This window comes from Rhineura floridana, chromosome 6 (genome assembly GCF_030035675.1).
Source record: "Rhineura floridana isolate rRhiFlo1 chromosome 6, rRhiFlo1.hap2, whole genome shotgun sequence".
Classification (NCBI taxonomy): domain Eukaryota; kingdom Metazoa; phylum Chordata; class Lepidosauria; order Squamata; family Rhineuridae; genus Rhineura; species Rhineura floridana.
The window spans coordinates 122,260,390-122,272,610 of NC_084485.1; the positions used below are offsets into that span (position 1 = coordinate 122,260,390).

The 12,221-nt window shown below is 44.2% G+C and overlaps 1 protein-coding gene across 3 annotated transcripts in view; it reads right to left on the bottom strand.

The window, feature by feature from the left end:
- Positions 1-12,221, bottom strand: part of GFI1 (growth factor independent 1 transcriptional repressor) — a 36,755-nt gene that overhangs the window by 18,231 nt on the left and 6,303 nt on the right. Inside the window, exons 2-3 of one of the 3 annotated variants that reach the window (XM_061633673.1) lie at positions 7,877-8,143; positions 7,073-7,270 (exon numbers count right to left, since the gene is read on the bottom strand). In XM_061633673.1, the coding sequence (XP_061489657.1) occupies positions 7,073-7,270; positions 7,877-7,991 (313 nt within the window). In that variant the 5' untranslated portion in view covers positions 7,992-8,143. Of the gene's footprint in view, positions 1-7,072; positions 7,271-7,876; positions 8,394-12,221 lie in introns of those variants that run through there. The other 2 variants (XM_061633671.1, XM_061633672.1) reach the window with 2 other exon arrangements.

Genomic DNA, 12,221 nt, shown 5'->3' on the forward strand with positions numbered 1-12,221 from the left:
GCTTTTAAAGCATCCTTATTTATGGCCAACTTCAGCCAAATCAAGAGGTAAAACTTTTCCTACACTGTAGCACTTTAAGCGGCAGGTGAGGCAAAGGGTTGCATGTTTTCTTTGTTCTACCATGAAACCAATTCCCTACAGGTTGAAAACTAGAAGGTCACTGAGAAGGCCAGGATGATCTTTCTCCTTTAAATGCTAACATTCCTCCTACAGATAGTTTATTTGAACGAGAAGGATTCTCAGGCTGCAATCCTATATTCATTCAGATTGCAATCCATATATTTATGTATAACCCACCCATCACCAGATGGTCCTTGGGCGAGTCGCTAATGCATACCGACTTGGGGAAAAGTCCCATTGAACTCAATTGGATTTATTTCTGATCAGACACACATAGATGGCATGGTCAACCTCCCATCTGCAACATCAGCCAGGGAAGCTTGAGCATTTGAGGCTAATTTTATAAACAGGGCCCTGTTTGGATGGCTGCATTTTGCTTCTAATATGACATCAAAGTCATCTTTATCTCACAAAAAAATTACTTTCATCATTTTAAATATTAATCGGCCCAGTAATGGCATTGCCTGGCTTATTCTGAGTTTCTTATTCTGTGATCCTACAAGAGCCTGCCTGTTTCATGATCAGTGATATATTAGTGAAATAAACATACAGCAATTATGACACAAGATCCAGACCACATTCACACCATACATTTATTCCATTACTATTCCATTTTAAATAGTCAGGGCTTTCCCCAAAGAATCCTGGAAAGTGTAGTTTGTGAAGGGTGCTGAGAGTTGTTAGGTGACCCCTATGCCCCTCACAGAACTACAGTTCCCAGAGTTCTCTGGGAAGAGGGACTGATTGTTAAACTACTCTGAGAATTCTGTGAGGGGAATAGGGGTCTCTTAACAACTCTCAGCACACTTCACAAACTACCCTTCCTAGGATACTTTGAGGGAAGCCATGACTGTTTAAAGTGGAATAATAGTGAAATAAATGTATGGTGTGAATGCGGCACCAGTTGTCTTATTGTGCTTCTGTTATAGATGTTATTTTTTTTCTAAGCACTTATCACCAGTTAGTGGGGTGTCATTAGTGAGTGCACATCCAGCTCTAGCTAAAAACAAAAAGTGTATCCTCCTGCAGCAAGAATCCTCTGCTCTCCCCCCAACATATCAGTGCCACCCTAGTTAAATAGCATTGACTGGTTTTGGCAATTTTATGTTCTTCAAGATACACATTGGGGTTATAACACATCATACCCATTGGGATTATACTTTACTCCAAGAAGAATACAAACAATAATATGGGATAATATTTTTTACCTAACCTATGCCACTTCATCCTTTATGTATTCCCCAATTGTAAGGGAAGTTTTTTTACATCGAAAAAACAGTAAGGGATGTTATTACATTAAATCAGAGGGTCAGTTGTTCTGTAATGTTTCAGCCCCCTTCAACCCTGTGATATTTTTTTTAAAACGAGGATTTCAATCAAATCAAATCCTTTATTTGCATTAGCTACAAGCCATTGCAATTGCTATTGAAATGTATACAATAAAAGCAATAAAAATCAAATATACCGCTTAATCAGATTTCCTGCTAGGATTCTAACATTTCTATAAGATACCAATCAGTAAAACTGATAAATCCACAATCCAACATAAGAGAGATGGATAAGTAGAACTAACAACTAATAAAAAAGGAATTGTAACAGATTAAAACTCAAGGTACCATTATAGATCTTATTCTAATGGCACCTGCTAAAAATTTTGCAGACATTTCTGTCACCCTCTGTTCTTGGTCTGCAAGAAGAAAAAAACTAGGATTTTATTGAAGTGTCAGTGTCTGATAGACCCCAATTAAAGTGAAAAGGAAATGGGACGAAATGCTGTACATCCAAAGAATTAGGGTCTAACTGTGCCTGTCTGTGACCCAAACATGAGGAAAACTCTAATTTTAACAAGAAAATATCTGCTTGTGCTGATGATGCAGAAATTAAGATATGGAGGTGCTAAGCCATTAAGTTTTTTACCTGCAATATTGTTTTGTGTTAAAGGAAAAAGACCCAATCAGTACTAATATTGGGGCTTCTTATAGATTTCAGATACCATTCCTGAATTATAAACAGTAATCCAGTTTCATACATTTTACATGAAATGTAATCACGTAAGACATCAGATGTTACATGACTCCATTTCATGTTTTAGATGATTGGTTTCAGATACATCTAACTGTGTTTTTAAGTATTCTCTCCCCCCACCTCAATGTATTATTTTAGCTTTAGCAGGGGACTTTTTTACAAAAAACTCTCACACACATAACAATCAAAAGAAAAATACAAGATAAAATGTTACAATAGAACAATAATTTTAAAAGAAACTTAACAACTAACTCCTGAGTTATTACTTATCAAACAGATAATCCAATAATAAATAATAATCCATGTTTTAATACAGAGGGAAATGAAAACAGATGAAGTCTACTAATAACAAAAAAAGTTTGTTAAGAAAAACAACAGAAGTATATGTATCCCACAATAATAGGTTAATAAAGCACTTTCTGCAAGTACAGGAGAGTGTAAAACAACATTTTTTTAAAACAAAATTGTTTGTGGAAATGTTTTTTTAAAAATGAAATCAAAACTTTAAGCACCAGTGAATAGAGCAACATTTAACAGAACAGGGTGGGATGGGGGACATTAATGGATTGTGCCAGTAGGTTTTTTAAAAAATGTTTCTTATAACCTTAGCTTTATACTCTGCTTTGACAGTTTTGGGGGGGGATGTTTATCTCTCACTCACTTATGCTGGGGTTCTCAGTGACATCCCATGCAGGGAATGATCTCATCCATAACTGCTAAGCTTCAGCAATGAATTGGCTTTCCCAGATCACCCACTGGGTCCCATTTTGGTCATTGAAGCTAGCAAAGATATGTGTGTATATGTTTAAAACTGAGCTTTGAGCACTGGTAAGGGAGTGTTTGGGGCACTGTGATGCTCTTCCATAAATAAACTGGTACAATAAAATCTGGGGCAGCTAGGTTGGATGAGGAAGTGTTGGGCTCAGTGGCAGGTCTTGGGGTATAGTTAAAGGGGCTAATTTAATTAATTTTTATATTTTTACCTCTAAAGTGAGTACTTTGGATATTCTGCCTGAAGAAACAACATCTTGGGTCAACTCTATTTTGTTTTTTAAAGTTATCGTATGTCCCTTCTTAGTGTCTCATTTTATCAGACCATGCTAGTCTATACTTTACAACACCCACCTTGGTAAGATATGACCTCCCTCCAACCCAATCTCTTCTGTTGAAGAAAGAAGGTGACATCTTTACTATTCTCAGCTTTCACCACAATGTCGATTCATTAGTGGAAATGTTGTCAGCAATTTCCGTTTCTGGCCAAAACGGAAAACAAACACTACATAAAACGTCTAAAAGAACTGTTTTATTTTTGGCTTTTTGTCAAAAGGGCCAAATGTTAAGCTTCTTTAGCCAATGCCAAATAAAGCCCCAGCAAATTGGTTGGGGGGGGGATTAAGCCTAGAGATGTGCAGTGCAAACCAATGGAGAGGATGTAGAGCAGGAAAGCGGAACCTGTGGCCTGCAGGTGATGCTGGACTCCAACTCCCAGCAGCCTCAGCCAGGATGGCTAATGGTTGAGGGAGGATCATGGGAGATGCAGTCCAGCAACCTCCGGAGGGCCACAGACTACCCATTTCCAATGTACTGTAGCTTACAGGGTTGGAGGAAGACCACCAGAGCACAGCTTGGGGTAAAGAGAGAGGTCGGAAGAGCTACACCTGAAGGATCCAACAGGCCGTGGGATGACTCTGCTAGTCCCTCTCCTGACTCTCTCCACGTTCCTTTGCAAAATCACAAAAAAGACAGAACCAGCTTTTTTTAACCCTAACCCCACTCCATCCTAGGATCCCCTTTCCACTACTGTACAAGAGATTCCTTGTCATACTCCATCCCTGACAAAGAGAGTACAGTATTGTTATAACCAGTATTATAACAAGTAGTGGCACAACCAGTACAGGCAGTATGCTTCTGAATGCCACTTGGTGGAAACTGCAGAGGGGGAAGATGCGGCTGCGGCCAGATCCTGATGGTGGGCTTCCATAGGCATCTAGCTGGCCACTGTGTAAATAGGATGCTGGACTAGATGGGCCGCTGGCCTGATTCAACAGCCAGACTCTTCTTTTGAAATTGTAAATACCTGTTTGTAACTTTGTCTTTTATTGATAATTTTAATGTTATATATGACACTTAGAGGTTCTGTTTACAATCAAACAGTATGTAAATTTTGTTCAATAATTAAATAAATGTCACTGAGCCTAACCTACCTCACAGGCTCAATGTGATGATAAAATGGCAGGAGGAGCAGGTATACCACCTTCCACAGCATGCATATTTATTTATTTATATCCCACCTTTCCTCCCAGTAGTACCCCAGGGCAGCAAACAAAAGCACTATATATAGCAATATATCTATATCTATATATAGCAATATATCTATATATATCTATATATATTACACATCAAAATCTGGGCAAGTTTACTTAGAAACACACACACACCGTCCAACGGAGCTTACTCCCAGGTAAAACGTGCATAGGATTGCAGCCTGGAAATATACTGCTGCTCATACATGTCATGAGCTAGGCAGGCAGCTGAAGCTGGTGTGATGGTCGTTGGCATTGGGACTGCTTGCAGTGTTGTCGCAGAAATGTTGCACAAGAGGAGATCTCGCCTGCACATATTGTAGCCTATGAAACAGATGATTTGAGGGGTGGGATGTCTAGGGAGGCAGGCAAGATGCGGAAGAGGAGACTTATAAGCGTCCTTTCCTTTATCAGCCCTATTTCATAGGACCATCTTATCCGTCCAAGCAACAATCACTTTCCTTGCATTTCTCAGAAGCCCCCGACCTGATGAGAATGCAACTGCTTTGTGAAGGGTTTCCCCCCCTTATTTATGTTCTTCTCTTGCATTTATTTCTTCCTGGGATAATTATTTAGTAACAATTTTGGAGGCCTTCGGGGATGTAATTTTTATTTTTAAACACCCCAATTCTTCTGAGGACTTGCTTTTCAGCCGGCTAGTTCCTCGCTTTGTTTGCGGGCAAGCGCTCTTCCTATTCTGCTGTTAGCGTTCCCCCACCCTCAGCAAAGCTTTTCAACTGGAGACGTTCAACCCCCCCTTCACCCCCACGCCCTTTCTTTTTACTTGTTTCATACGAAAAACATAAAATAAAGTCGCCAGCAACCAATGGCTCTAAATCGCCAGGGGTGAATTTTTCAACGCGACGCTACTGACTGAGCTGAGCTTCCTCTCGGGTCCGACCACATCAAAGGGGAAGGGGAAGGCAGCCCCAGGCTGCTCTCGAGGTGTCGCCAGAAGGACCACGGGGCTCTGCGCGGGCCCCGATCGAAGGGAAAGGAAGCGAGCAAGCGCTTCGGCTAATTAGATTAAGACACCCCCCCACACACACACACACACCCCACCAATGTACACGTGTCTTTCTTCACTGGGTTTCCGGTGCCTAGAGCATCTTCGAAGCATGTCCCCTGGAAAGCCTGTGTCTCCCATTGGTGCAATTAGATAACGGTGGTCTCCGGGTTGTATTCTAGAGTGGCCCATTGAAACGAACGGCCATGACTAACTGTTTCAAGTTTTGTTTCCATTTATACCCCGCCTTAAGGAACCCAAGGGAGCATCCGTGCAGGTCCCAGGCGGTCTCCCATCCAGGCACTGACCAGACCCAGACCTGCTTAGCTTCAGCAGCTGGTGGCCTCATATGCTTTCAGATCATAGCCTGGGAGCTTAGGTACCTTCATTTCAATTGGTCTACTCTGAGCAGAATTGAAGGGGATGCAACCCTGAATCTGGTCTAAGACCTTTTTGTAAAAATTTGGCTGTTTATTTTAATTTATTATCTGCCCTTCACTCTGAGGTCCCAGGGCAGGTTACAGCAGTTTAAAATATATCTTAAAAAACAATTTTAAAAAAACTTAAAATCACAAACATCATAAAATAGGGTGGATGATAAAAAGGTGTCAAAGGCTAGAGTAAAGAGGTGCCTCTTCAGGTGATATTACCTCACTTACCTGCCGCTCAGATATTTATTTGAAACATGAAGCGGTTAATAATAACAACAACAACAACAACAACAACAATAATAATAAATGTAAGCCAGCCCTGCTGCATCTGGGAGCTCATTCAGCTGAGCAGAGCTCTGGACTTCTGACCCCAAAGTCGGATCCTAATGTCTGTTCCGATATTCAATGCACTGGCTTTGTTTCCTCTCCCAATCTGAGCGATTATATCGGGTTTTTCGGGGGGAGGGGGGCTTCTCTTGATCACCACTTCCCTTAGGCAAAGTGTTATCATATTGGGAAGCGGGAGGGGGTCCCTGACTAATCCAGATCAGGTGATCTCACTCGACTTCTGCCTGCTTGTATAGTCCCCCTTTTAATTTTTTTAAAATGAGGCATTGCTCACATCTAGTTTGGTCTAAAAATCCCCACTGGAAAATTCAGAGGGTTCAGCTCATTTTATTTTGAGCCTGAATGTTCCTAATCCACCCCTCGCTAAATTTGAGAAAGGTAATAGGAAGCCTTTTTGTTTTCTGACTGGTACAATTTGGATTAGAAAGAGCAAGGTTGTTTTGCGATTCCTCCTCCCTTCTTTAAGAGGGAGGGGGGGGGAAAAACCTCATGTGAAATTTTGTTTGATTAGCGCTGCAAAGAATTGAACATCCAAAAAGCAAAACATGCATTTTCCCTTCAAGGAAATATTCATGGATTTATTTTGTATGTGTGTGTATCAACGTGGGCCAATTGGAATATCTAGGAAGTAATTTAGAAAAGGGCGATAAACAAATACACAGGGCTCAAGTTTAAAGCTAGGATCCTGATCCTCTACACACGTATCTGGGAGTAAACCCTGTTGAACTCCATGAGATTTACAGGATTGTACCTAGGCGTATCCAAACCTAAAGTGCTATCCAAAGCAGCCACAGTGCCAGCCTAGAAACACTCACCCACTTACCCCTTCAAGTCCCTACCTGGCGAAGCCGAGGGAGAGGGCGGTCTCCAGAAATCCTCCAGCTCTGCGGCTCTATCGCACACGCTGCCTTCGCAGCTGGGAGCTGACTCAGAGGCCCCGTCCGCCCCGTCGGGCAGCTGAGATTCCGGGGAGAAGCGGCCCGGGGGGGGCTTCGGTTCAGACAGGCCCAGATTCATCTCCCCCGTAACCTTAGTGTCTGGGGGCGAGGGGGACAGAAAGAAAATGGTCTCTGTGAACGCTGGTTTCCACTCCCCCCATTAATCCCTCGTTAGATCGATTCTTGTACGCCCCCCCCCACGGGATTCCTATAAAACACGCCGAAGGGAAAGGAAGAGAAAGAAAAACAGACAGGCAGAACCTGTCCCAAAACTGACTTTCTACTCGTGGGTCAAGCGCGTTAAAAGGCAGCTAATCCGTGGTAACAAACACACACACATATCACGCATAACATTGAAACCTCTCATGCTTCCTATTCATTTGCCTAGAACCAACACCAGGGTCTTCCCTTCTCCTGCCCCTCCCCCAAACCAGGGCTTGAAAGAGACCCAGCATATTTGACCCTAACCACCCCCTGCCTGTGGGCGCCTTCGAGGGAAGCGGGATCCGCAAGGAGGGCCGGAGGGGAGACTCCACAGGCCCGTGGCTGGTCTAAACGTTCGGGGGCGGGGCACAAAAAAGTAGGGGGGCAGGAAAAAAACCTGTAATATATTTAATTATTCCTTTTTCGTTTAAAAGTTCCTAAAAATTGACACCCACCCCGTAGGGGCCCTGAGACTCCGAAGGATCATGTGGCTCCTCTCACCTGCACAGATCTGAGCCAGGACGCTTTCCAGGCTGAGGCTGTACTCCCCGTCGGGGGCGCGGGGCTGGTGGTAGCTGTGAGCCTTCTTGCTCTTCACCAGGAAGGACCTGGGCATGGTGCCGCTTAGGATGGGGGCAGAGGCGGCCTCCTGCTGCTTTTTCCCCAGGCCTCTCACCCTCCTCCGCAGGCAAGCCCCAGCCGTCCGGGCTCCCTCCGAGCGTCGGCACAAGTGAATCTTTCCAAGTCGCCAGTCCTGCGGGAAGGGATCTGCGAAGAGGAGGGTTGACAAGCCACTGGTGAGGGAATCTGCTGGACGGGGCGGGGGAGGGAGGAGGGGCGTGGCTGGCAGGCAGGCAGGCAGGGAAGGAGGCAGCTCGGCCGTCCAGCAGGTGGCATTCACACAGGTGGTCCGGGCGCAGGGAGAGAGCGAGAGAGGCGCTTTCCCCTGCCAACTCATCTGCCGAGATCGCTCCCTCTGAAATTCAACAGGGAGGGAGGGGGTGCCACTAGAGCGGATGCATTGGCGGCACCAGAAAGGGGTCGACGAAGGGGGCAAGCGCCCCTCCAGCACCTTCATTTCATTCATTTCCTCTAAGGTGGCTTACATGGCTTTTCCCTACCCCCATTTTATCCCCGCAACAAGCCTATGAGGTAGGTCAGGCTGAGAGATTGTGATTGACCCAAGGTCACCCAGCGAGCTTCTTGGCCAAGAGGGGATTTCAACCCTGCTCTCCCAGATCCTAGTCCGACACTCTAACCCAGCCTTTCCCAACCAGTGTGCCTCCAGATGTTGTTGGACCACAATCCCCATCTTTCCTGACCATTGGCAATGCTGGCTGAGGCTGATGGGAGTTGTGGTCTGTGACGTCCTCCCCTGGTTCTCCCTGTCAGGTTCCCACCTGCTTGTGGCTACTGCCTTTCACTAAGCACCACCAGGGATACCACCAGTCCGGGCCGTCCTTTATATGGTTTCTCACTCCGCTCTAGCACAGATCTCACTAGATCCCCCTGCTAGGCAGCACCACCAGTCACGTCCTATAACCAATACTCCCAGAGACTTTGCCTTTGTCTCTCTCTAGCTGGTTACTTTTGTGACTGCGTGCTTATGCTGTTCCCAACCCCCTTGTATCTTTATAGATAACGCATACAACTCTGGGTTGCTCTGGATACTTGAATTGTTATTATTCCTCCCTTCACCGCTGCCACCATTAGATACTGTTTCTGTTCAGCCTTGGTAATTACCTTGCCCTCCCTTCTGGTATGTATATCCCCCAGCCAAGGATCAGGCCTTTGGTAAACCAAATAAGTATTTATTAAATATAAATCAGAAATAAGATTAGTTTTAGAATGTTTCACAAGCGTATGGTTTCATCTATTCCTGTTTTGTACTTGACTTATTATTAATCAGAACTCCAACTCCCTCTTTCTCCACACTCCTGACCTCCACCCTCAAACACCTCTTTCTCCACACTCCCAACATCCACCCAGATTCAACTGTCATTCTTCCATTTATACTCCCAGCCATTCAAACGCTCAGCCAATCATCCAGCATTCTACTGCTCATATACTCCCCCCTCCTCTTTCACTCCACTTACCATATGTCTTCTATATAAACAGCACTTACCATATTTACACTATAAGCAGGAACATCACATGGTCCAACAACATCTGGAGGCACACTGGTTGGGAAAGGCGGCTCTAACCACTACACGATATACCATGGCCTGCTCTCCTATGTTTTTATTTGTTCAAGAAATCTAACACGTGGGACAAAGACCCGTCTCAGAAATATACTTTGTCACCACAAAACTTAAATATTTATTATAGATGTATATAGATATTTTCTGATGCCGCCACTGAAGGCCACTTTCGATGTTACTGCAGGAGGCGTTTCATTGCCGCTTCTCAGCAAAGTTCAAAGGCTTTCTCTAGGACGTGGACACACATACGAGAGGGAGGGAGGGAGGGAGAGGGAGGGGGGAGGGAGGGAGGGAGAGGGGGGGAAGGGGGGAGGGAGAGAGAGGGGGGAGAGGGGGAGGGAGGGAGGGGCTATCCTTAAAATGTGGATCCCACACATACGGTCTGCAGCGCATTTATGTATTTGCTCGTGCTTTCTTCTGAGCAAACAACTCGCGCATGCTGCCATTAAAAAACCCCAGCGTATCAAAGGATGTCTGCCACTTCAGTCAGAGCAATTGAAGTGCTCGAATTCCCCAGTGTTTCAAATTCAATCAACGGCCCATCATATGTTGTGATTTGCTGTAACGGTAACTCTCTAGCAAGGTAATCGAGAAAAAAGGCTGGAACTACCACGTCCTGCCCCTTCCTTCACGTTTAAGCAAACGGATTGCAACCAATTAAACACTACACAAAGTAGACTCACCGACATTCATGCACGCGATTCACTTTGATCTGTTCATGTCAATGGGTCTGAGTTGGCTATAATAAAAAGGAGCCAGTAGAATTGTTTAGGTCAATTACGAGCGCGCAATTCTATGCATCTCCACTCAGGAGCAAGCCTCGTTGTTTTCAGTGGAATTTACTCCCAGGTGAACGTTTACAGTTTAGCCCACCTCACCTAGCGAGTAGAACCAGCGAACTGCCAATGCATTCCCAAATGGTTGCTACGTCATTAGACAATCTGCCGGGCAAGAGGCAGTCAGCACCTCTAGACCAACACCTTCCATATAGCTGGAGGATCATTCTGAGGACAACCAGATTGGGGAGGGTGTCAATACTTTCAATTAGAGACTAAACAAGAGGAGGGATTTAAAATCGGGCAAACACCACGTTTGACAGAGAGGAAGAAACGATCTCTTCCCCATCTTTAAGTTCTGGAACGTCCAGCATGATGAAGAGTTCTGTCTAACTCTAAAGTTTGCATCCTGCGAGTTGGTCTGAATCAAAAGCAATGGTCTTATCGCTGGGTCTGTCTTTGCCGCTTTGCAAGATCAACTTTCAATTGCAGACAGTTGCAAATGACCGTCAGAGAAGTGGGATAACGGGAACTAAAGGTCTGTGAGTAAAAAAAAACCCACCAAGAGCCCTGTGGCACCTTAAAGACTATCAAGGTGTGGCCTGAACTTTCCTGGGATGGAGTCCATTCAGTAGGGGTGACAACCCTAACGAAGGAGACAGAGATGGCGAAAATCAATATTCGGGAAACAGCAGAAAGGGGATTAATTATATATAACTGAGTTTTGATATTTATCCCATGCAGAAAAACGGGTTGTGTGTGTATCTTCATGCCAGCCGGTGCTGCTGCAAATGTATATTATATAAACTACAGTTAGATTATATTATTCTTGTTTTTTTTTACAATAATTTTTATTCGATTATATTATTCTTGTTAAATGTATTAGAATAAATTTTATTACACCCCCATCCTTAAGCGGGTACAGTTACACCCAAGTGGGATTTACTTCCAAAACGTGGAATTCAATATAGGACTGAATAGCTGTCAAATCACTTTACCTTTATTCTGATTCTGCGCAGAGAGAAGGGGAGTAACCTTAATTTGTAACTGGATTGTTGAAGACTGAGGTCTACAAGCAAACATTTATCTGTCTCCTCCCTCACTTTGCTCAGATTTTATCCAGTTAAATATTTCATTGCAGTCTTTTCTAAATAGCTTTATCGTGTTTCAACTATTTTATTGTAAGTCGCTCTGACAATTGTATTGAAAGGCGGAGTATAAATCCTAAATAAATAAATAAATAAAAAGTTATAGACAAGTTGAAGGCACAGTTTATTTTAATAGCCTATTTAGTCTAATGGAGGAGGATGAAAGACCCCTTTAACTCTCTTTTTGAAAGCAGTGTAAACTTTGGCTGGATCATGCCCCACGGTTTTGACTCCCTTGTTGGTTTGCTGTCTTTTTCTAATCACCCCCACGCCAGGCATTTAATTCCAACCGATGGAGCCGTGTTCGCAAGGCCGACGTGTCGTTTATTTGGATAATAATCCGCCAGATTAGTTTTATTTTATGCATTGATTGACTTATTATTAGATTTATATCCTGCCTTTCCTTCCAGTAGTTTTGAACTAGTGCCGGCACTGAAGCCCACCAGAAAGTCCCTGAAAGGCATTTGAGCTGACCAAATAAAAAGGAAGTAGGGAAGAGCGAGGGGGCAGAGGGGAAAGGGTTAATCAGTCGCCCTTCCCGTTCCAGGCCGTTCCTCGGCTTCAGCCCCCGAAGTTTACTTTTCAAAAATAGTTTGGGAAGGGGCGGGGAGAGGCGGATGATCTTTTCCACACCCAGGCCAGTAGTAGGTGCCCCCTCTAAGGCTTGGGAAACAGTCCCTGTTGTGTTCAGTGGGGCCTACTCCCAAGTAAACGCTCTTAG